This window comes from Hemibagrus wyckioides, linkage group LG12 (assembly GCF_019097595.1).
Source record: "Hemibagrus wyckioides isolate EC202008001 linkage group LG12, SWU_Hwy_1.0, whole genome shotgun sequence".
Lineage (NCBI taxonomy): Eukaryota > Metazoa > Chordata > Actinopteri > Siluriformes > Bagridae > Hemibagrus > Hemibagrus wyckioides.
The window spans coordinates 11,638,941-11,664,085 of record NC_080721.1 but is presented as its reverse complement, the minus strand read 5'-3'; the positions used below and the strand labels follow the sequence as shown (position 1 = coordinate 11,664,085).

General features: G+C 39.4%; 3 protein-coding genes across 3 annotated transcripts; 1 reads left to right on the top strand and 2 right to left on the bottom strand.

Moving 5' to 3' along the window:
- The first annotated feature begins 232 nt into the window (after positions 1–232).
- Positions 233–9,908, top strand: lrp12 (low density lipoprotein receptor-related protein 12). Its single transcript, XM_058404825.1, has 7 exons — positions 233–1,234; positions 2,277–2,333; positions 2,441–2,576; positions 5,129–5,331; positions 6,210–7,332; positions 7,458–7,590; positions 7,808–9,908. Exons 1-7 carry the CDS (start codon positions 1,159–1,161, stop codon positions 8,531–8,533), a joined length of 2,454 nt encoding a protein of 817 aa, XP_058260808.1. The 5' UTR covers positions 233–1,158; the 3' UTR covers positions 8,534–9,908.
- Positions 9,909–10,500: 592 nt separating this feature from the next.
- On the bottom strand, positions 10,501–13,568 carry gh1 (growth hormone 1). The gene is made up of 5 exons (XM_058404826.1): positions 13,411–13,568; positions 13,000–13,139; positions 12,790–12,906; positions 12,052–12,183; positions 10,501–11,229 (listed from the first exon to the last, which is right to left on the bottom strand). Exons 1-5 carry the CDS (start codon positions 13,523–13,525, stop codon positions 11,026–11,028), a joined length of 708 nt encoding a protein of 235 aa, XP_058260809.1. The 5' UTR covers positions 13,526–13,568; the 3' UTR covers positions 10,501–11,025.
- A 4,269-nt stretch (positions 13,569–17,837) lies between these two features.
- LOC131362452 (immunoglobulin kappa light chain-like) lies at positions 17,838–20,366 on the bottom strand. The gene is made up of 5 exons (XM_058404458.1): positions 20,318–20,366; positions 19,387–19,440; positions 18,796–19,110; positions 18,332–18,628; positions 17,838–17,959 (listed from the first exon to the last, which is right to left on the bottom strand). The coding sequence occupies exons 1-5, from the start codon at positions 20,364–20,366 to the stop codon at positions 17,838–17,840; spliced, it is 837 nt and encodes a 278-aa protein (XP_058260441.1).
- Positions 20,367–25,145: the final 4,779 nt, after the last annotated feature.

Here is a 25,145-nt window from a genome sequence, read left to right as displayed (position 1 = left end):
GGCCTTAGTGAGCACTGATAATTTCATATCGTCCTTTTCTGTTTTATATAAAACTCTTGAACACAGTTATAACATTTTGAGTTTTGCTATACCTAAAAGAAATTTCTGTAATGGCGGCCATGATGTGAGGTGCCATAGGTACGACAAGGAGTAGGAGTGAACAGATTGGGACGCGTCCAATGTGAAGCACCCGGATGTAGCAACACGCAATCGTGTGGGCCGCGTCCAGTGTGAAGCACCCGGATGTAACAACACGCAGTTGTGTGGGCCGCGAAGCCGACAATGTCACCGGCTCTTTGTTTGGATCAGAATCGCGGATAACGGACTGCCTTTTTTTGTGCTCTTCTTGTCGATTTTGTTTGCAAAACATTAGATTTAATCATTCTTATCATTTCAAACCCAGGCAGATTATTTTTTCACTTTTATTCCGGATACATCTCAGGATTTTTTTTTTTTAAACCCTGCGCTACTTTTTTTCTTAGTAGCTGAATCGTTCAGAGAAAAGAAAAGGAAAGGACTAGTCATCGCTAACTAGTTAACCAAACACTGTCTAGATAGAGAATTTAATAACTAACGATATGATCGTGTTATGTTGTTAGTTCATTTTTACACGGCTGTCTATTCCCCTTTCTTTTGTTTGTTTTGTATGTAGCTCGGTGGCTAACGGAGTTCCAGCTAGCATCCTTAGCTATCTCTCAACCGGGATTTTGTTGAAATTCTTTTAAACCGCTTTTCATTCATTCATTTATTTATTTATTTATTTATTAACGTAACTAACATTAATTTTTTTTTTTGGTCGAAATGTCATGCTAGCCATGTTATCTTTGCACCCCTTTCCCTGCTTGGTAAAACTAGCATAGCTGGTGTTAGGTTTAGGCTACGCTGTTTATTAATATTTATTTATTTATGCATTTATTTATTAATATTAATGCTGTTAATATTTATTTGTGTGCTTTGAAGCATGCAGCTGCGTTAGAGTCCAGCTCGGTTTTAACATTACAGCAGTTTGTTTAGCGTTATGTCGACCGAAAGATCTTACTTTTAGTGTTATTTCGCATTTCTGTGAACAGTTCCGTCCAATCAGAGTTCAGATTTCAGATGAAATAATAATAATTAATTTTAAAAGTGTTAAAAGTAGAGAGGCACAAGAGCGCTATTATGGCCAGGGATTGGGGCATGAGGAAGATTTCATCATGGACTAATTCACTCTTCATCCTCAGTGTGGTCTTCCTCAGTGAGTACTGAAGCTTCCAGAGATAAAGAAGGGTTTAAATGTGTTTTAAGGACAGATGGTCGTGTGTGTGTGTGTGTGTGTGTGTGTGTGTGTGCGGGAGAGAGGGAGAGAACACACACAGCTGGATTGAAGCTGAAGTTAAAGGAACAAAGAGCCTCTATTGTTCTCTTTCTCACACACACACACACACTTATTACACTGTTTCTACTTTACTTAAACATGTCTAGTAGATCTCTAAAGATCCACTAGATCTCCATCTGTAACCCTTTCATATGCACAAAGTATTTAAAAACGCATTTGGATGTTTCCCTAATTATTACATGTCTTAATACACTGTGTATAACAATACCAAGGGTTAAAAAAAAGATAAAACACTATAATAAAAAAAATAAAAAAAATATTCTAATTAAATAAAATATAAAATTAAATAAAAAATTCTAATAAAAAATCTGAAGCTATGTAAACGTTCAATATGAATTAATACGTTAGGATATTTAAAGACATTTTTCAGTAAATTGATACAAAATGTATGTAATAGCATAACATTTGGCTTTGTTGCTTAATATAAAAATTAATCATGTCAAAATAATAATAATAAAAAAAAATTATAAAATTTTAAATGTAAATGTACTTTACCCGAAATCTATAAAAGCGTCTATTAAATGTGTGTGTGTTTTTTTTTTTGTAAATAATATTTTTCAATATATTTATATATATTTTAAAGTACTGTCTACAGTTTTAGTGATTATGTATGACAAAAGGTCTGAATACTGTCTTATAAACTGGTTTGTAAATTTGCTTTAAATGAGCTGAGGTGAAAATGAGGTGTTGGTCCATAAATATTTGTGATTTAATTTAGCGTAGGACGTTTTGTACAGATGTTATCAGAGACGTGTGGCTCTACACCTCTCTACAGCTCCTCTGATGGGTTTCTGTTTATATCTGAAACTGCCGAATACAAAAGGATGAATGTGATGATGATGATGATGATGATGATGATTTTCTGTGATTTGGTTTTTTTTGTTCTAATTCTTTTTGCCAGATAAATCAGTCTGCACTCAGCACGGTGAGAACGTGTATGTGTCCGGCATCTCCAATGGTGAGCTGTCTGTCTGTCTGTCTGTCTGTCTGTCTGTCTGTCTGTCTATCAGTTAGGATCATTATTTTTGGTGAATAGGGAAGTGATGATGATTTATGTGTGTGTAGCGTGTGGAGACGTGGTAGAGCAGATCAGGGCCTCCAGCGGTGTGATCACCAGTCCTGGGTGGCCTTTCGAGTATCCGTCTCGCATCAACTGCAGCTGGAACATCCGAGCAAATCCTGGAGAAATCATCACCATCAGGTACACACACTCCCTCTCCCTCTCTCTCTCTCTCTCTCTCTCTCTCTCTCAAGTCATTATCACTTACTTTCAAACACAGAAATCCTCACCTAGAAGTCGACTCTCTCTCTCTCTCTCTCTGTCTCTCTCTCTGTCTCTCTCTCTCTCTCTCTCTCTCTCCCTCTTATGTCTTTCTAAAGTCATTATCACTTACTTTCAAACACAGAAATCCTCACCTAGAAGTCGACTCTCTCTCTCTCTCTCTCTCTCTCTCTCTCTCTCTCTCTCTCTCTCTCTGCCTTTCACCTTCTCTCTTTCACTCTGTCTCTTTCACTCTCTCTTGCTGTCTCTGTCTCTCTCTCTGTCTCTCTCTTTGCCTTTCACCTTCTCTCTTTCACTCTGTCTCTTTCACTCTGTCTCTTTCACTCTGTCTCTTTCACTCTCTCTTGCTCTCTCTCTCTCTGTCTCTCTCTCTGCCTTTCACCTTCTCTCTTTCACTCTGTCTCTTGCTCTCTCTCTCTCTCTCTCTCTCTCTCTCTCTCTCTGCCTTTCACCTTCTCTCTTTCACTCTGTCTCTTTCACTCTCTCTTGCTGTCTCTGTCTCTCTCTCTGTCTCTCTCTTTGCCTTTCACCTTCTCTCTTTCACTCTGTCTCTTTCACTCTGTCTCTTTCACTCTGTCTCTTTCACTCTGTCTCTTTCACTCTGTCTCTTTCACTCTCTCTTGCTCTCTCTCTCTCTGTCTCTCTCTCTGCCTTTCACCTTCTCTCTTTCACTCTCTCTTGCTCTCTCTCTCTCTCTGTCTCTCTCTCTGTCTCTCTGCCTTTCACCTTCTCTCTTTCACTCTGTCTCTTTCACTCTGTCTCTTGCTCTTTCTCTCTCTCTGTTTCTCTCTCTCTGTCTCTGTCTCTCTCTCTCTCTCTCTCTCTCTCTCCCTCTCTCTCCCTCTCTCCCTCTCTCCCTCTTATGTCTTTCTAAAGTCATTATCACTTACTTTCAAACACAGAAATCCTCACCTAGAAGTCGACTCTCTCTCTCTCTCTCTCTCTCTCTCTCTCTCTGTCTCTCTCTCTCTCCCTCTTATGTCTTTCTAAAGTCATTATCACTTACTTTCAAACAAAGAAATCCTCACCTTGAAGTCGACTCTCTCTCTCTCTGCCTTTCACCTTCTCTTTCACTCTCTCTCACTTTCTCTTGCTCTCTCGCTCTCTCTCTCTCTCTCTCTCTCTCTGTCTTTCTAAATCATTAACACTTACTTTCAATACAGAAATCCTCACCTTGAAATTCAGACAGACACACACACACATACAGAGTAACAGAATTCTTATCAGAAATAGTGTTTTAAACAGACACGTCACCCTGATGTACAGTCGTACAAAAAATGAAACACAGTTATCACTTTTTACACTCTCTCTGTCTCTCTATCTCTCCCTCTCTTTTGCTGTCTCTTTCACACGCACAGACAGAGCAACATCTTATCAGAAACTGTATGATTAGTTTTAGGCGTGTCTGTACATCAGGGGGCCTATTTCTGATGCAACACTATCACATTTCTTACACACACACTCTTCTCTAACAGTTATAACAGCACCAGCACCATATCTTCCAGCGTCTGCACCATGACTCATAATGCTCTTTAAAGTGTTTTTATCAATAGCAGTTACTGTAATATCTCACGCTCACATAAACCCATTCACGGACATAATGAGCTTCATGAGCGATCTGAGAGCACCTATAACCATCATAACAACAACGCCGGGTTTCACATTTCACATAACGGTACCTTAATTATTGTTTAATATATTATTTACAGTATAGTCACCATTTATAATGTGTGTGTGTGTGTGTGAAGGGTCACAGAGAGCAGCAGTTACAACATCGAGATACGGATCGGATGTTACACAACACTTGGGTTTTTTTTTTTTTTTTTTTATCTGGTCACTTTGAGGGAGTCAGCAGCAGCGAAAGTGAGGTTCTGTTGGTATCCATGGTAACCAGGACAGAAATACACACACACACACACACACACACGCAATCCTCGTCTTTCCACACAGCGTGTGTTTATGTGACTATGAACAACTATAAGAGCACAGGAGCAGAAAAACCAGTCAGGGAGTTTGGATTAGACGCTTCACTGAAGGGGTTGATTCGTTTTCTGTAACAGCAGCCATGATATTTGCGTGTGATTGTTTCTATGGTAACGGCTTGTTCACAGGGACTCTCGCAAAGAGACATTTATTGAAAGTTAATGGAAAGAGTGTCAAAAAGTTTTCACGATGAACAACCTGGAGCTTTTTTTCAGTGTCTTTGCAGCATGACGAGCTTGTTATCAATTTCAATAGAGAGGGACAAAACTCTTTATGGCTGCTATAACATAATAAAGAGAACAGGGTACAGTTTAGATGTAACTCTAAATGGATAAACATCGAATGGCTGTGAGGTCGGAGGAATAAATCATTACATGATGCACTGTTACTGGAACAAGATCAGCTTCAGAGAAGTAAGAGTTACTCTTTCGGTCAGTGATCCGCTGTCAGTTCATCTGATTTATTAATTGTTTTCCCCCTTTCTCCAGTTTTCAGGACTTTGAGATCCAGAGCTCACATCGCTGTGGTTTGGACTGGATCTCCATCGGCACCTACAAGAACCTGGACGGTTACCGAGCATGCGGTTCGTCCATCCCGGCTCCGTACATCTCCTCTCAGGACCACGTGTGGATTAAATTCCACTCTGACGACACGCTCACTGGCAAGGGCTTCAGACTCTCTTACATCACAGGTAGCGCAGAAAATAAACACTGCTATTTATAACAGGCGGATAAAAGAGACATGAGGCAGGCGGTGTTGTGTAATTGCTTCGCAAATCCCTGCTATAAAAAAACGCCCCTGTACTGGATTGACTCTCACTGTCTGCATTCGCTTTCTCAAAAATTGTTGTTTTTTTTCACAGTTGTGGCTATGCTTTCCATTAAGATCATCCTGGTAACGATTTGTGACATTCTTTGTGGTCCAGAAAAGACTTTATTAAGTTTATATGCCATTGATTTGTCTGGCTGCTTGTTGGTTTCAAAAGGTTTTTCCTTCTCGGTGGACAAGCAGGCGCGGATCGGTCTCGGCTCTGTGTGAACAAACCCGATGCCCTTGAAGTGATTAGTCAGATCCAGCTGTCTGCGTCTGTTAACCAGGCTGATTCTGATATATTGAAGAATCCGTTATATCAAGCTCCATCTTTAAAGCTGAAAGATAGCAAAGATATAGCCACTTTTTTCGTCACCCATATATACATGTATACACATACATGCGGTGTATCACATTCCTCAGACTTTATTCAGCTATCCCAAACATAAGTGTTCATATAAACATATGATTAAACATCATATAAAACAAAAGCATTTCACAATGTTATAGAATTAATTTTTTATTTTTCTCATTTCCTGTTTTGGGAGCCTGTATCGGATTGTCCTGCACTGCAATCCGAGTTGTTCTTCATTTGCATCATTGCTCATAGTAGTGTGATCATCTACACTTTATCTGATCTTAGTGATCAAATCCAACCCTGTCATCTGATTGGCAATTTTAGTGTATCTAAAAATCCCACATTAAATGCCTGCTCTTTTTTCTTACACAGCAATATTTCTGTTTTTATTTCCCACTCAGGAAAGTCGGAGGAGGCAAGCTGCGAGTCGGATCAGTTCCACTGTGTGAACGGGAAGTGCATCCCCCAGTCATGGAGGTGTAACACGATGGACGAGTGCGGAGACAATTCGGACGAGGAGCTGTGCGTGCATCCCATCCCTCCTTCCTCTTCTTCGTCCTTCTTCTCCTTCCAGCCATGCTCTTTCGATCAGTTCCCCTGCGTCTCACGCTACACCCGAGTCCTCACCTGCCTCCCTTCTTCTCTCCGCTGTGACGGCGCCATCGACTGCCAGGATCTGAGCGACGAAATCGACTGTGTCGCCCCAGCATGTTCTGAGCTCCGCCTCCAAAATTTTTATGGGACTTTTAACTCTCCGAACTACCCGGATTTCTATCCTCCAGGGAGCGACTGCACGTGGCTAATCGATACTGGAGACCGCCGCAGAGTCGTCTTGCGCTTCCTGGACTTCAAACTGGACGGAACTGGTTACTATGGAGATTTTGTAAAAGTCTACGACGGCTTGGAGGCGGAGCCTAGACGCCTCCTTAGGGTCCTGACCGCCCTCGATTCACGCACATCTGTCGTAACTATCATTTCGTCATCAGGGCAGCTCCGCGTGCACTTTTACTCAGATAAGATCAACACAGCACGAGGATTTAATGCTACGTATCAGGTCGAAGGATTTTGTTTGCCCTGGGAGATGCCATGTGGAGGAAACTGGGGGTGTTACACCGAACAGCAGCGCTGCGATGGATACTGGCACTGTGCTAATGGCAGAGATGAGCTAAACTGCAGCGGATGCGGCGAAGACGAGTTCCCGTGCTCGAGAAACGGCGCGTGTTACCCACGATCTGACCGCTGCAACTATCAGAACCGCTGCCCCAATGGCTCGGATGAGAAGAACTGTGCTTTTTGCCAACCCGGGAACTTCCACTGCAGGAACGGCCGCTGCGTGTTCGAGAGCTGGGTGTGTGACGCACAGGACGACTGCGGTGATGCCAGCGACGAGGACGCGTGCCCTGTCGCCGTGCCAACACGCGTCATTGCAGCCGCAGTTATTGGCAGCCTGGTGTGCGGCCTGCTGCTCGTCATCGCGCTCGGCTGCACCTGCAAACTCTACTCCCTCAGGAGCTTCGAGCGCAGGTCAACAAAACTACAACTGAAATCAGAATCTGTATTTTGGTTCAGAATAGATTTACCAACGTTCACTGTTTTGTCATCATTTAGTTTTTTTTCTAGCTCATTTATTACTTCCGTTCTTGTTTCAGGTCGTTTGAGACGCAGTTGTCCAGAGTTGAGGCGGAGTTACTGAGGAGAGAAGCTCCGCCCTCATATGGCCAGCTTATTGCTCAGGGTTTAATCCCCCCTGTGGAGGATTTCCCAGTCTGTTCTGGCAATCAGGTGAGAAATCTGTTTGAAATCTTGTTCCAAAATGCTAATTTTTAAAATCTTTGTTTATTAAAATTTGTTTGTTTTAGCCTGGTATTTAAATATAAATTTGTTTTTTTTAATAGTGCGTAATCTTGGGTAGATAATTTTTTAGCTTTAACCTAAATGTTCAAAGAACTTTCTCAAAACTTAATTAATAATTCTTTTCAAATGTTTCTTGTCTCCCTAGGCTTCCGTGTTGGAGAATCTCCGGCTGGCCGTTCGCTCTCAGCTCGGCTTCACCTCCATCCGCCTCCCTTCATCTGGTCGCCATGGTAACGTCTGGCGCCGGCTCTTCAACTTCACACGCTCTCGCCACTCCGCCTCTTTAGCACTGGTGTCCTCTGGAGCAGGTGTGGAGTCGGATTCAGGAAGCGGGGCTAACGGCGTTGGAAGCTCCGCCCACATTTCGGAGCGTCTGGACTCAGACGACTCGGAGAGCGAGCAGCAGGGTGCGGTGGGCGGAGCATCGGCTTCTCTTCTGCCTCATAAAACCCCTCCTGCTGCCACCGTCGTGTCCGTTTCCGCGAGTGCCGCCCCACAAGCTGTCGCCGAGAGCGACGAAATAGTGGTCCCTCCTCCTAATGGACGGGGCTCGTTTGTGGCTCGTGGGCTACGCTGGGTCCGAATGTCCCTCGGATCTCGTTTTGCGCAGCAGAACCGAAGCCCTCTCAGGCAGATGCAGAACGGAACAACGGGCGAAGAAGACGACGACGAAGATGTCGAGCTCCTCGTTCCTTTAACCGACACCTCGGAGGCACCCTCCGCCGCTCCCTCGCTCCGAGGCAGGCCGGCGATTCGGGACGGGCCCTGCGAACACTGCAGGATAGTTCACACGGCTCAGATTCCCGACGCCTGCTTAGAGGCCACGACTAGAACAGAAACCAGCGACGACGATTCTCTTTTGCTTTGTTAATCCTCAGTTCAACCCGCTTTGCCTTCGCTTCCTCACTCTCCCTAGCAAGGGAAAGTCTGAATGTTTTTGGACACCTGCCCTTACCCGTGACCTTTCCAAGAGCTTCAGATGACGCAGTTCTGGTGACGCTGTCTCCCCTCCACTGTGCAGTTTCCCGTCTCTGGTTTCGCTTAAGCGGTTAAAGTGGTTGTTCGGTGGTTAAGATGACCGGATGGTTTTATTTCGAATCCCAAGACTGACACAGGGCCACTAACCCATTAACCCCTTAACTGTTCAGCCGTAAGCTTGGATTGATTTACGCCTCACTGGTATGACATCTGCCAAATAGGTTGGTTTTTTGACCTTTTCCTGCAGAGGGAAAGGGTTTGGGATATACCCTCGGCAGAATGGGAGAGAAAACCTAATGGGAGAAAAAAGAGCTTCTTACAGTTTGCGAGAGCTTTTAAACACACACTGGTACTTGAGGAAACTAGACTGTTCGGACGCTTCAGGAGGTCAGTTGAGTATCGAATCTGAATCTGATGTCATCGGAAAGGTACATAATTATCCAGACGGTACGTTACAGGTGAGCTGCCAGAGCTCTTCGGTCAGATCTAAAGGCATAGTGAGATTTTTTTGCAGTTAGAGCAGATTATTTATAACGCAGTGTGAATTAAGGAGTGACTATTTTTAAGGATGTTACGTTCTATAACAGCCACCAATGTTGTGTTGTATTTATTGTTTCTTTACTGCTTAATGTTTTGGTACTGAAAACTCGTATGGGAGAGTGTGTGTGTGTGTGTGTGTGTGTGTGTGTGTGTGTATTTATTACTGGTTTTAATTTCAGTAGTGGTTACTTGAGAAGCATGTGACATTGTCTTGTGCTTTTTTGCTTTTTCTTTTTCTAAAAGTGATTATTGTGTACGAAGGTAAATGTATATAAATATGCGTAACTGGTTACTGCATTAAAGAATAAAGTATTCCATCCCATGTCAGTTTACGCAGCATCATTAAACGCAAATGTGTGTGTGTTCTGTTTAGTATTTTTGTGCTGATGTGATGCTAGAGAGCAGATGGATATTTACACACAAACACTTTGCATTAGAAAACGTACCTTTTGCCTACATTCCAAGTATTTTGTCTTTATTCTGTCTAACTATTTGAGACTTTTATTTATTTAAGCAGTTTGTTGTACGTTATGTTATATTCATGTGTAATGTTGAACGCCCACAAAACAAATTGGTTTACACTCTCATTCATGTTCTAACATATATAAAGTCACCAGCCTTCTTTCTTTCAAACAAAAAACACAACCTTCAGAAACCTCTTCTCTTTTGTAAAGATTTTCCCTGGTTGAAAATCCTAACACCTTTCCATACACGTTAAATAAACGTCTCATTGCACAAACCATCATCAACGTTATTCAGTTTGTTCGATCACAGCATGTGTTTAAATGAGTGAATGAATATAAACCTGTAGTTTGCATCTGCGATACATGCAGAGCTGCTGTTGATGAGGAAAGGAATCATCTTCTGACCAATCAGGTTTGAGGTTAAAAATTGTAAATACGTCTCTAGTGCATAATCACGAGGACGTTTTAAGGTGGCGTTGTTTAGTGATAATTTACTGCAGGTTTGACAACGAGAGCTGGTAGCATGAGTCAGGCACTAGGTGTGGGCGTGTCCACGTCAGTGACGTGACGAAGTTTTAAAAAATGAACTTTATGCAAATAAAGCAACTCGGTGCACCAGTGGGAGTGACATATATGGTGCAGATATACACTGCTGTATTTTATACACAAGGAATCTGATTCGGAATGCTAGTAGCTCCGCCAACTGATAAATGTTCATAAATCGCTATGGCAACCAGTAGTAGAAACGCCTACTGACGACTTCACATCACGTGGACTGGAGAATTGCAGAGATAAAATCAGTGGATTAGACGCAGATACCCATATATGGGTAGCCAAAATACACAAATATTCAAGATTGTAATGCAGAGATTAACTTTATTGGAAATCCACAAAAAACACACACACAGAGAGATTTTCACACAGTCAAAGCTGAATAATAAAAATGAAGAGTATAGACTTCGATAGGAAAATATACACTCTGAATATTTCACATTCGTTGGCCAGGAGCTTCGTCGAAAGTTTTTAAAGTTTGATTTGTTTAATCAGATTATCCAAAGTTTCTTAGTCGTTATTTGATATAAAGCTGGATTTGCATAGCACCATTGTGAAACTGGTTCCATTTGACAGCTATAAAGACAAAGAAATCTGCTAAACAGGTGACTGAAGGTGCGTTTTTCCATGGTAAGTAGAATAAATACAGAAAATAAAGTGAGAAGTGGAGACCCAAAGAAAGAAAAGAAGAAGAAAAAAAGAGAGAAAGAAAGCTGATAGTCATGGACAGATTTTCTATTTAAATCTATTCAAACGTTTCTCAGATCCCAGACTGTGGCTTCCTTTCGCTCTCTCTCTCTCTCTCTCTCTCTCTCTCTCTCTCATTCTCCTACAGGGTGCAGTTGGAATCCAGGGATCTCCTGCACTTGGCCACGCTCAGATAGGTTTCCACTTTGTGCATGTCCTTCTTGAAGCAGGACAGCAGACGGAAGCTCTTCCTCAGGTTTCCCTCGCTCAAGGTCTGGTAGAAATCCTCAAAAGGTGGAGCCAGAGAGTCGTTCTCGTCCAGGCTGGTCTGTCCGTCCAGACATCCCTATAGAGGGTGCAGAATGACTTTTTAACAGTACATGAATTAATCCTTACTTTATCTCTTACGAGTCTGATGTGTGAACACCATCCAACTCAAGTACATATTTGTTAGTTTAGTGTTGATTAACATAGAAAATCACTAAATCCAACCTTTTCTATCAAAGACTAAAACACCAGAAAATAGTAATACGTCTAACTGTATTTATTTCACTCGTTTGTAAAGGAGCAGGGCTCCGGGTCCGAGCCACCCAGAGCACCAGAGCATGTACTAATCCTACAGTGGGGATGGAAGAGAAATGGATGGAGAATATGGTTAATGAATGATGGTTAATTATCAACACGTCCTTCTAAATTATTGTATATAAACCTCTACATGTTAATTAACTAACAAACATGTACTGAAGGTGGTCGTTATTCATCCACCATGTCGTATTTAAGGTTAACGCTTCATTAGTTAAAGAATAATTCAGCCTTAATTCAGGGATTAGTTCATGATTAGTACATGCACTGTTATGTAAAGTGATCACAGTGCGCTAAAGCTCGACACCAGGTGTCGAAAAAAGGAATAAAACACAACAGAACAGGCCGTTATCGGAAAATAATCAAGTGTGATGTCGTGTATTAATCCATGTAATATAATCTGATGCGATTAATTCAATTAAATCTGTATTAGGGAAATCTCTAAACAAAAGTATAAAAAGTTAGCATAAGCTTTAAACGAGGATGCTTATGGCTATATACGATTCAGAACCTGTAATAATTTTTTGTTTGTCTTCTCTTCTATCAGCGCTCAGTGCAGTGACTGATCTGCCACGCTCCTGCTCACCTCGATAAGCACGCCGATGCCCATCTTCAGGTCAGCCAGCTTCTCAGAGATATGGTTGGGGTTGCCGAGGTTCTTGCTGGGGAACTCCCACGACTCGATCAGGCGGTAGGATGTGTGCAGGAGTTTTAGCACCTGGTAAAAACATTATGTAACTAGCAGTTATAATAATTTAAGCTCAATATTCTGGGTTAAGAAATAGGAAACCAAACAAACATGGAAATAGTTGAATTTAACCGTTAGCAGAATTCATTTTATTCAAAACACTAAACTTAAAGGAGCGGTTGTGTAGCAAAACATCGACTTTAAACAAATTCTTCTGACGTCTTCTGCTAGAAGTGTTTTAAGCTTAAGCTGTCTTTTACAAAACAATTTCTACAAAGCTGAGCAGTTTGGCTTTAGCTGGGGGTGGAACATGTTTCTGGGCCAGAAAAATGTAAACCGAAGCTTTAAGTTAGAAATTGGCTAATTAATTAAGTGGAAACCCTTAATCTCTAAATAAACCTGTAAAGAAAGAGTTAAAGAACTATATCTTCTTTCCCATTCGTAAGCATCTTTGACATGATAAGATTGTTATGTGTATTGAAGCACTTTAAAATATTACATATTGCACCTTTAAATCACTTCTATCACAGCTAATGAGCAATAAACCAGTTACTTATCACATTAACAAGTGTCTGAGTACATGAATATAATTTTAGATAAAATAATCGCACGTTTCCCGAGGCAGTTTTGACTTACGGAGCTTTTCTGGGTCTCGTCTTTGCCTGCCGGAGCTTCGATGGAGTCTGAGTTGCAGAAACTCAGGGGGAAGATCTTGCTCAGCTGTTTGCGTTCTTCAGGTAACAGAGCTTCCTCCTTTATATTTATGACACAGCAGGCACGTTAGCTAAAGCAGACTTCAAGTAAATTAATGAACGAAATGCTGTAATTCAAATCAAGTCAGCTTACGAAGTCATCCATCATCTTGGCAGCCAGCTGATGAAGGTGTTGCACACGGATGACGGCGTTGTTGAAGAGCCGCTGGTTCTCGAATGTCGCTCCTTGACTGAAGAACAAACTCACCACCACCACTGAGAGCAGCACCAACACTGTGGAAGAGGGACAGCAGGAGATTAGCTTACGTTACATGATGCATATATGTGTGTGGGCTGTGAGGATACGTCTAGGAGGATAATTATGGAATAAAACGCACAAATAAAGCAGGTCTGGTGGTGGATTATGTCTATAAAGTGCTCCACAAAGAGTGAAAATTATTGACAGACTAAAACTAATTGAATTGAAGAAAGGTGCATCCTTTATCTAGGAAAAAATACCTGTGGTTCATCATAGTCATAATGTAGCACCAGGTCAGAGCCTTACCTCGAGCCATTTTAGCCGAATCTGAAGAAACTTGCTGAAGAATTCTTGCTGAAGACTCAGACACCGACTTTCCTTCCCGCTCTGCAGGTCCAATTTTTATACCTGATCTAAGCATGTTTAATGCATCGACAGGAGAAACCTCACACCTTCCACGATAACATCCGTCCCAGTAACTTTCTATAATTTTGTTATGAATAGTTATTGAATTGGGACACGTTAATACGCTTTTAGGTGGTTTGTGTGCATGTGGCGTTTTTCCATGGTGTCAGGAGAATGCTGGAACAACCATTTTTGTTTTGGTGTTTGAAGCATTTAGGAAACCTATTAAACATTCATACAGTGAGTAACACACTGACCTGCTTATTATTAAGCACCTTTCATTCAGCAATTAAAGACTGCTATACACTCTTACTATAAATCACTATGAATAGCTGTAATAACAGCTTTATAACAGTAGCTATAAAGTTTTACTGTTTCTATAGAAGTCGTTTCAATAAGTGTGTATTATTCTGTGAGGACACTTTTGTTTAATATATATGGAAGGAGTCTCCAGTGTCAGAAACTTGTAGCAAGTGAAGCTTTGACTTTTTCTGAATCAACCTCCAAGGATGGGATATGCGAAGAAAGAATTTCACTGTGCTGTAATGAATATGTGACAAATAAAGGCTATTTCTATTTCTATAAATCTTGGGGGTCTTACAACAGCTGTATGATTACTGAGATCACGTGATACTTTGATTATTCAATTCAATACAATTTATTTATTAAAATTTGTGTTTAGGAAAACACAATTATTAAGTTTAAATAAAAGTTACTATTTTATCCCTAATGAGAAGCCTGAGGTGACGGTGGCAAGGAAAAACTCCCTGTGATGATCTGAGGAAGAAACCTTGAGAGGAACCAGGCTCAGAAGGGAACCTCATCCTTATTTGGGTGACACTGGACAGTAAATAATGTAACTGTAGCCAGTTAATGTCCTTTCTACAACAGCAATCAAGTGCCCATGTCAGTGTAGTTTCTCAGTGTAGTTTCTCAGTTCATTATAGACACTAATTCCTTGCTGTCGCAGCTGACGATGCCGTGGTTGATGCCATTTTAATTAATTGTGTGTCTGATTGCACCAGAACTGATTCAGAACCTGAACTGGGGGTAAATACTTTTGTATAAGGTTTGTTATTATTATTATTATCGTTGTTATTATTATTATTTGTTAGTCATTTTGCATACTATTCATTTTCCTGGACTTCACTATTAAAGGAACATAAATATTTTCTGTAGGTTCATCACATGAAGTCCAACTTACGTCCGATTTAGTTCATGTCATGAAAAGTTCATGGTGGTGAATACATATGCACGGCTCGGGGTCAGCAAAGAAACATAGCAACCTGTAACACATCCATGTATGGAGGTGTTTTCAGCTTCAACCAGGAAAACACTGTCTGTCACACAGCTTGCAATGGTGTCACTGAAAGGTTAGCTGATGAATAGGAATCACGCACACACACACACACACACAACACACACAAGACCGTGGTGGAACAAGTAGGGTTTCCTAATGGAGGTGTGATGGCAGTTCCTCTGTAATATTCAGTGTTGAGAGGCAGTAAAAATGGCAGCATGACATTATGGGATTAATCCTTCACAGGGGAAAAACAAAATCCGATCTGTTGGCCTGATTCAGTTACATTACACCGTGTGCAGTACTGAGTTATACAACACTGATCTGAGTGTTGTATAGAATTAGAAGTGTATACACTAGCTGAACTCTTTACTTAAAGCCGCTTATGAAAATAATAAAGCTTTCGGTTTCTAATAAACTGGCTACGTTTACAATACAGGGATTTAAAACACTGGGGAATCATTCGGCTTCATGCGACACTTAATGAGCGAATCATTATCCATTAAGTTAATTAACTAGAATACCTAACTAGTAACTTTTTCTTTCTATCAGTCCTTGTGGAGTTGAATGAATTGATTGGTTGGATAAAGAACGGTTTCCAAAACCTTACATATAGTTAAGTGTTGATGTGGACTTTAAACAGAAGCAGATTTTGATGTATTCACTGACCATCATGTATGCTGGTTGAATGCCCCATTTCAGATTTATTCCCTCTTCACTGTTATAATCAGCTCCATTATAATAGAGCATTAGTCTCTAATGTTGGGATGTTGATGAGACTCCAGTTCCAGTTCATCCCAGAGGTGTTCAGTGGGGTTGAGTCAAAGTCAGAGTCTCAGTGCAGGACACTCCAGTTCTTCTACTTCAACCCTGACACCATGTCTTCATGGAGCTTGCTTTGTGTTGTGCCCAGGGGCTTTGTCATGCTGGAACAGTGCTTGGGAATCTTAGTTCTTAGGGAAATTGTAAAACTACGACATAAAAAATAAATTCCAGACAAATGTGTGCTTTAAACATTATGGTAACAGTTTGTAAGTACACACTCTTTTGTGTACTTACACATGTTTTGCAGCAACAAAGAAACAGTTATTTAAATGTATTTGTTTTATTAGAGACAGCACATTGTTAGAGACAGCTGTTTTAGTGGCTTTTAAATAATAAGAAATGTTTCTAACAAAGCCTTTATATGATGTTTAGTTATTCACAGCACAGGATTTAACTTAAACTATTGCATACACAGAAATGTTAAGCTTTCTGTTAATCATAAAATGAAGCCCAAATAGTTTTCAGACAAACAAGCAAAACAAAACAAACAAATTAAGGTTAATTTCTTAAATCATTTAACATACTACACTGACTACAACCTGACGATTACAGTACTAAACATTTATTTAAAGTCAATAACCACACAGACACGAGTGAAGTTGATGTAGAAATGATGTTTGTCCAGCAGAGGGCAGGATAGAGCTGCTGTTCAATACTGCACAACAATACACCACAATTAAGAGTGTCCTTTAAACAAATCCTTTACTGCTGAACCATATATACACACTGACCATGGAGTACAAATGTCTATGAGTATGTAGGAAGGTAGCAGTTTTAAAATCCTGAGCCGTGTTCCACACAAAAGCAAAGCAACTACAAAAGCAAAGGAAATACAGTAACCATCGTATCAACCACTTGAGGACAAGTCTTTGTGATTTTAATGTTATGATTTGTATCACCAGATTAATCTTTGCCTCACCTAAGCACCTTTGATTCGGTGAATATCAACAAAAACATAACCAGTTAAAATAATTGTATATTAAAATATTCTGCTGTTAAATTTCATGTTCCAGAAACACAGCTTTCTCTGAAAAGCTCCAATATGAAGGATTTAGTCAGATGAATGTCCTCATTTATCAAGCTGGATACAAACAGATTAAATCATTTAGAGGAGCATGTACACAGAATATTTCTTATTTATGGTTTTTAATCCTTTAGCTTTTGTCATTTCCATTGTGAAGCCACTGAATATTTCTTTAATGGATATAAATGTCTAAACACTTTCTGTGACTAAAAATGGCTTTTCCGTCTCTCTACTTTTAAGTTTAAGGACATAAAATGTTTAAGGATTTGTGTCTAAATGGATGAAAGTATTAATTTATTATTTTGACTACAAGAAGTAATAGAAAAAATGTGTTAAAATGTGATAATAAAAACATTTGGTAATGAATTAATTAAGGTAATCGATTAGTTTGGACTGTGTTATGCACCATACTGTCATTAAATCGTTGGCAAAAAAAAAAATGGCGCCGCATGTTACCATAGAAACAACATCCGTGTGGAAACTCTTTATATCACTCTCGGAGTGGATCCCATAATGAGTCGATTCATTGACTGCAGGCATTGAACACTCAGAGTCAAACACAAAGCTTCGGAGTCGATTCCACACATCGCAAATGATTCACTGCACAAGCCTGCTTGCGTTAGCAAGACAGCCAGCTAGCGGATATTTATTTTGCTTTTATTATGAATTTGTCTGATCAAAATCGAACAAATTAGGGCTGAAAATGCAGAGAAAACATATAAATACATAACAATATGTGGAACCAGTGAATTAAACAAAGACAAAATAGACATTTTGAAATGTTTCTAAAATATTAACATCTCCAGTTTTTATGTTGTTATTATGATAGATAGATAGATAGATAGATAGATAGATAGATAGATAGATAGATAGATAGATAGATAGATACTTTATTCACCCCAAAGGGAAATTTAAAAACATAAAAACAGGTTATGAAAATGTTTCTTATTTCATTCTACTAACTTTATTTTCACTCAAAATATAATGTTATTTATTTTTTATTATAACATTATTTTATTATAATATTATTGGTTCTTATTATAACATTATTTAAAGGCTACAAAAATCCTTCTGGCAACATTCTCTCCTAACTTTTCTTTTTAAACCCTACATAGACGGAACTTCTGTAACCTGTGGCCTAAAATTTCTTCATTTATTGTTCTGAATAATTAAGATTTGTCATTTAGATCCACCTTTACGTAAACACAGAACCACGGTGATCAGCACGGCGATGGTGAAGACGACGACACCGCAGCCTCCATACAGCATCCACATGCAGGAATCTAAATACAAATGACCTGCTATTAATGACACAGTGTCACTGATTGTCTACAGAAATGTATAATATACTCTATAATGTTGATGATGGATGTGACCTGAACAGGTGATTTTCTGAAACATATTGTGATTGGTTTATACGTATGACACAGAAATGGTGCTAAACTGCATGTTTATAATAATAGTGAAAAATCTTTATTACCAAAGAAGCCCCTCATCATTAAAATGTTTTTTTTTAATCATTAAAATTTCAAAAGTGTAAATATTTAAGTTCAAATAATTTATGTCCCATAACTTAGCTTTTTTTTACTCAACTTACTACTGATATATGAAATGGACAAACTCATGTATAAAAGATGCTTACTGATGCTTACTTTTTATAAAAGTTTTCTTACTTGGTCGTGGCACAGTTCGGGACACGGTCTGGTTTTTATAATTCACGACACACTCGATGGTCGCTTCGCTCCATTCCTCTGCAGTAATCCTGATCTGAGCTCGAGTGTATTCTGAGGCTGAATCGTCGTATCCTGTCCAGCCTGATTCTGTCCATCCTGTGCGCTCTTCATCATCGACCAACCACCAAACTCTGACCTGAGAGGGAACAGTGTCCATCACCACACACTGCAGGAGAACAGAGGGATCGTCCTCCTCCACCACCGGGGTGTACACAACCACAGACAGATTTAACGGACCTGTGTTTATGGGTGAATAAAATCATAAAAAAATATAATTCATTTGAATTAATCCAAGGCAAGTGTTAATGGCTAGTGTTGTTTTGCTAATATGTCAAGTTTAAGCTATTTTTATATATGAGTCCAGCACCAGATTTTATTATTTAATGACATTAAATGAAACTCACCTGTCACGACGACTCTGGTTCCATTTCCAATAAAAATCATTTTATCATGTGCAGATGCGCAGTAGTAAAGGCCTGAGTCTTGAACTTGGGCATTAAAGATTGTCCTGGTACATGTTTTTTTATCATCATCTAGCTGGTCTTCATTATGTACACTAACTTCACCCAGTTTTCCATTTCTAAGGTTCACTTTATACCAGGATACTGAGTAGCCACAATAGAACATCGGCAGATGATAAGTGCATTTTAGTTTAAAAGACTCGCCGACGGAGGCAGTGATGAAGTCGGGGGACTGAATTATCACAGAAGAAAGAGAAGCTACAAGAAAAGAAACATTAGCTTCTTAGTAATTAGTGAATGAGTTTAAACATCTGCAATTTACGGAGTTCATAGATAAACAATGTGAAAGAAATTTACATTTAAATGTAAACATGACCATAAATTTTGATGATAATTTATGCCAACATTTAAAAGATTTAAAAATATAAAAACTTACATTATAGAATTGACTGTGTCTGTGTTTAATTCATTTTTACATCATGAAGAATTTCTAAAAGTTTTAAATGGAGGGAGGAGAACAGACGTAACACTTACTTCTCAGAGTACAAACCCAGCAGAGGAGCCGCCATGCTGAAGTTCTCCAGCTCTCTTATCTCCAGATGAAAAGGTGAAGAGCCTCAGTCACCTTTCTGTAAAAGACTGCAGAAGTTGCCCTGCCCCTTTCAGTTTTAAATACTGTTAAAGTCCATTGTGTAACACCATATATATATAGCTCTGGCGCTGAGTTTTGTAGCTTGCTTTGTTCTAACCACATGGGAATCAGATCTTCTTACACCCTCAGTTTCAGCACACTGTGGTTTTTCAACCATCTGATGAAATCCACATTGTAAAGAAGTATGAGGTGTCTTAAACTAAAGAGGTTCCTTTGGGTTCTGTATAGATCCTTTCCCCCAAAATATGGTTCTATGGAGCTCTATGCGAGGAGCGATTAAACATTTCAATGAAAACAGTTCTATAATTCAAAGAACAGGTAAGGTGAAATCATCAGGGTGCCATTACTTTCAGAGTTTTTTCTTTATGTAGATAACACTGCCAGATGTTTAGAAAATATCACAGCGTTGATTACATTTGTGAAAATATGCAAAATTTGTATATAATAATAATAATAATAATAATAATAATAATAATAATAAAGAACCTCTAAATGATTTTAAAAAGACCCACCTTATTTGGATTCAATAAAAAAAATGTCTTCAATAAATCTTCTTGTTTTTTCTTTAATAAATCTATGAAGTGAGTTAAAGAACCACTTAATATTCTGTACAGAAACATTTCTTTTAAGAATGTAGGACCTTCAACTCAGTTCTTTAGCTGTTTAATGGTGAAAACCGAAACACAGTGGTTGTAGTTTCAATTTTCAAGTTTCCCACAGGGGAACCAAGTAAGAACTCTTTAAGGTACTAGGTTAATTTTTTTTCTGACATTCTGCTTTGATGCTGTGTTTTGCAGCTCGTCTTGTTCTAACCACATGACCTCAGGTGAGTGGAGCTGGCATTTGCAGGGGCATCACACATCCTTGCTTTAACTCTCTGCACTACTTTACTGAATACTGAACTAGCTGCACTAGCTTTACTGAACTAGCTGCAAGTCCACCAAAGAAAGTGACTTAGTGTTGTTGTTTTTGCTGCACTGTTGTCATTGGTTATTCTTGTATTGCATTGTTTTAATGATGGGAAGTATATTAATATTTTACTAATATTACTGTGTGATGCTCAAGTGCTAAGGTTATAAATGAAGCAGAACAATAATAACTGTATAAATAACAAGTTTGGTGACACTATGATTACTTTTTATCCTTGTGCAGCAATGCTTATAACAACTAATTCCTGGACATTTTAGAAACAAAATATAAGCAGCAAGACTCCTGGTTTGAAGCAGCGTTTCAAAATAGCAAGAAGTGAAGATCATCATATCCTTTGTGTGTCCTCTGATTGTCTCCTGGGAGTGTAAACATGCACCTGTTCATTAATCTGTGCAGTACTGGTGTTTATTTCTCTCCAGCATCATGGCTTATTTGTAAATCTCTTACCTGGAAAGAGCAGTAATGATGATCACAGTAATTTAGACCAAGACCACGCCAAAGCCCAAATATAGCAACCCTGAACCCGAATCTCAAGAGATCCTCAAAACACCCGCACCGTGACCTCCCATTCATTGTAAAGGTAGATGCGTCCATCTGTGGGATTGGGGCCATTCTATCCCAGCACCATGGTGTGCCCCTAGAGGAAGTCAACAATGATGTAGGAAAGTTGCTGTCAGTTAAAGCCACTCTGGAAGAATGGAGGCATTGGCATGAAGGGGCATGCTGTGTGTTTCAAGTGGTTACAGATCACAAAAATCTAGAATACCTCAAAGCGTCCAAGAGACTCAACCTGTACCAAGCCAGATGGGCCTTTTTCTTCATAAGGTTTAATTTTACAATTGTATACTGACCAGGTACAAAAATAGCAAGGCTGACGCATTGCTTCGATGACATGACCCCTCCAGCCTCGCCTCCAATCCTGAGCTCATATTACCACCTTCCCTCATCATCACCCCTGTTCGCTGGGACTTGATGTAAGAAATACAATGAGCTCAAAAAGATGAACCACCGAGTGTCCCCTGACCAAGTAATATGTTCGCTAAGCCCTACTTCCCAGAGCCATTCAGTGGGTTCACAATTCACCTAGCTCCAGCGGTCCAGGAATAAAATGCACTACTACTTTGGTTCAGAATGCTTTCTGGTGGCCTACGCTTACCATTGACGTAGAGAACTTTGTCAAGTTATTCCGAGTCTGCACCCAGTCAAGGACCCCATGCCAACTCCCAGCTGGCCTCCTAGAATCCCTACCAATGCCCCAATGTCCTTGGTCTCACCTACCTATTGATTTTATTACGGACCTGCCAAACACCCAAGGGTACACCACAATTCTCGTCATCATCAATTGATCGACTGATACCGCTCCAGGGTATGCCCACAGCCATGGAGACAGCTACTGCTATGTTCCATCACATGTTTTGGGTGTATGGGCTCCCTGAGGACATTGTATCCAACAGGGGAGTGAAGACACATCCCATGTGTAGAAAGCGTTGTGCTCCAGACTGAACATTAACATCAGCCTAACATCGGGGTACCATCCTGCTAAGATAAAATATTCATAATGTTACTGTTTAAGTCAACTGTTAAAGAATGCAATAAATGTACTATGAATCAGTGAATCTGAGTTCAGAGTGGGTTTATTATCAGTAATGAAGTAATGAAGGTAATGAAGGCTCTCCTTTCTCCTTTCTTTGCTCACATTTCTCAGTGACCTTCCGGTTAAAGTCAGTCATCTCAGTCACCAGTCTCTTTTCCACTGACAGTATGGCCAATGCATGCAATAAGAAGAGGTGGAAAAGCACAGAGTGTAACCTCGACTGTCATCACGTGACTACTGCGGAATTTGCAAATTGGGTCGAACTGGTCCAAGCTCTTTCATTCTTTTCTTTTCATCATCCGAACGCCTTGTGAAAGGGTATTTTTGTAAAGATATAACCGAATTTTCTTTCATCTCAAGATATTTAGGTTGTTTCCACATTAATCGGTACCCGCCCATTAACTGGCAATCTGCAGAGCGGTAATGAGACTCGTTGAGAATGGTCCAATCACATGAGGCCAAATATATAAAAACAATATTGATTCACAAACAACAAAAGTGGGCAGGCCCAAGAACAATGTGAAACAAGCCAATCATAGCTCAGGCTCAAGTCACATGCTTTTCAAAAGTTTATGGACCTACATAAAAACTCGTTTGTCCGGCGCCTCATGCTAACACACGCGGGCACACACACACACACACACACACACACACACATAAATGTATATTAAAGAAATACAGTTTTTATTTTTTTATTTTAAATAAATGACTAACAGTGGAATAGTGCAACTAAATGATTTTATTTTGTTATTAAAATATATAATTATTGTGAACGTGTTAAAGTAGCAGTTTTCTTTAAGGGGGCGGTGCCTCAGCGCCAACTATTGACTGGCCGCCTAAATGGCTAAAACATATTTAGTGAACTGAGTGACCTGGAGGTGTCAGATTTGGGCGAGGGTTCCCTCTGGTGGTGAAGGGGGGGGGAGCACAAGGTACAATATTCTATCAATAATTTATTAATGATTAACAAAAGCTGATTATTAAAATTCAATGAAGAGTAATTAATTCATTAATAATAGTTATAATTAATAAGTAATTATTGTATAATAAAGTGTTGATGTGGACTTTAAACAGAAGCATTAAATAAGGTTTTGATATATTCACTGATCTAATTAAACCATATGGCCAAAAGTTTGTGCACCCCTGACCATCATGTATGCTTGTTGAATGCCCCATTTCAGATTTATTCACTGTTATAATCAGCTCCACTCTTTTCTTTTCTGAAGGCTTTCCACTAAATGTTGGAGTGAGGTTTTGGATTTGTATTCATTCATTCATTCATTCATTCATTCATTCACATTAGCATTAGTGAGATCAGACTCTAATGTTGGGATGTTGATGAGACCCTAGTTCCAGTTCATCCCAAAGGGGTTCAGTGGGGTTGAATCAGAGTCAGGGCTCAGTGCAGGACACTCCAGTTCTTCTACTTCAACCCCGACACCATGTCTTCATGGAGCTTGCTTTGTGTTGTGCCCAGGGGCTTTGTCATGCTGGAACAGTGCTTGGGAATCTTAGTTCTTAGGGAATTGTAAAACTATGACATAAAAAATAAATTCCAGACAAATGTGTGCATTAAACGTTATGGTAACAGTTTGGGGAAGAAACACATGCAGCAATTATGAAACAGTTATTTATATGTATTTGTTTTATTAGAGACGGCAGATTGTTAGAGACAGTGTTTTAGTGGCTTTTATATAATACTTTATATTTACTCATAAAGACTTTATATGACTTTATATGAGTTAACTTAAACTATTTTATAAACTGAGAAATGTGAAGCTTTTTAAGCTTTCTGTTAACATCCCAAAATAATGCCTGAATTGTTTTAATCATATAATATCATACAACGCTGACTACAATACGATGATATGGTTCTAACAAACATTTATGAAGCAAACACTGACTACAACCTGACGATTACAGTACTAAACATTTATTTAAAGTCAATAACCACACAGACACGAGTGAAGTTGATGTAGAAATGATGTTTGTCCAGCAGAGGGCAGGATAGAGCTGCTGCTCAATACTGCACAACAATACACCACAATTAAGAGTGTCCTTTAAACAAATCCTTTACTGCTGAACCATATATACACACTGACCATGGAGTACAAATGTCTATGAGTATGTAGGAAGGTAGCAGTTTTAAAATCCTGAGCCGTGTTCCACACAAAAGCAAAGCAACTACAAAAGCAAAGGAAATACAGTAACCATCGTATCAACCACTTGAGGACAAGTCTTTGTGATTTTAATGTTATGATTTGTATCACCAGATTAATCTTTGCCTCACCTAAGCACCTTTTATTTGGTGAAGATCAAAAAAAAAAACCTAAACCAGTTAAAATAATTGTATATTAAAATATTCTGCTGTTAAATTTCATGTTCCAGAAACACAGCTTTCTCTGAAAAGCTCCAATATGAAGGATTTAGTCAGATGAATGTCCTCATTTATCAAGCTGGATACAAACAGATTAAATCATTTAGAGGAGCATGTACACAGAATATTTCTTATTTATGGTTTTTAATCCTTTAGCTTTTGTCATTTCCATTGTGAAGCCACTGAATATTTCTTTAATGGATATAAATGTCTAAACACTTTCTGTGACTAAAAATGGCTTTTCCGTCTCTCTACTTTTAAGTTTAAGGACATAAAATGTTTAAGGATTTGTGTCTAAATGTCTGAAAGTATTAATTTATTATTTTGACTACAAGAAGTAATAGAAAAAATGTGTTAAAATGTGATAATAAAAACATTTGGTAATGAATTTGGTTGATTAGTTTGGACTGTGTTATGCACCATACTGTCATTAAAAAATGGCGGCGCCCGTTACCATAGAAACGACAACTGCGTGGAAACTCTATATATCACTCTACACTGCCGGCTTTGTGACAATTCTTGTGTTTTCATGTGAGTAACATGTCGATGTTCTTGTTGCATCATGACAATTAAATTAAAATTATTTAATGGACAAAATGATCTAGCTTCCCTGTACTCTCACATGTATATCAAAGTGGATCCCATAATGAGTCGATTCATTGACTGCAGGCATTGAACACTCAGAGTCAAAGCCAAAGCTTCGGAGTCGATTCCACATATCGCAAATGATTCACTTCACA

Excerpts from the sequence above, each read along its gene's own strand:
- lrp12 (XM_058404825.1), top strand. The coding sequence starts at position 1,159 with ATGGCCAGGGATTGGGGCATGAGGAAGATTTCATCATGGACTAATTCA. Across the intron at positions 2,334-2,440 it reads TGTGTCCGGCATCTCCAATG|CGTGTGGAGACGTGGTAGAG; the intron begins GTGAGCTGTCTG and ends ATGTGTGTGTAG. Across the intron at positions 7,591-7,807 it reads CAGTCTGTTCTGGCAATCAG|GCTTCCGTGTTGGAGAATCT; the intron begins GTGAGAAATCTG and ends TTGTCTCCCTAG.
- gh1 (XM_058404826.1), bottom strand. The coding sequence starts at position 13,525 with ATGCTTAGATCAGGTATAAAAATTGGACCTGCAGAGCGGGAAGGAAAG. Across the intron at positions 13,140-13,410 it reads TTCGGCTAAAATGGCTCGAG|TGTTGGTGCTGCTCTCAGTG; the intron begins GTAAGGCTCTGA and ends CCTCTTCCACAG. Across the intron at positions 12,184-12,789 it reads ACGAGACCCAGAAAAGCTCC|GTGCTAAAACTCCTGCACAC; the intron begins GTAAGTCAAAAC and ends TGTTTTTACCAG.
- LOC131362452 (XM_058404458.1), bottom strand. The coding sequence starts at position 20,366 with ATGTGTGATGCCCCTGCAAATGCCAGCTCCACTCACCTGAGGTCATGT. Across the intron at positions 19,441-20,317 it reads CACTCACCTGAGGTCATGTG|AGAGCTGGAGAACTTCAGCA; the intron begins GTTAGAACAAGA and ends TCTGGAGATAAG. Across the intron at positions 19,111-19,386 it reads CTGGGTTTGTACTCTGAGAA|CTTCTCTTTCTTCTGTGATA; the intron begins GTAAGTGTTACG and ends CTTTTCTTGTAG.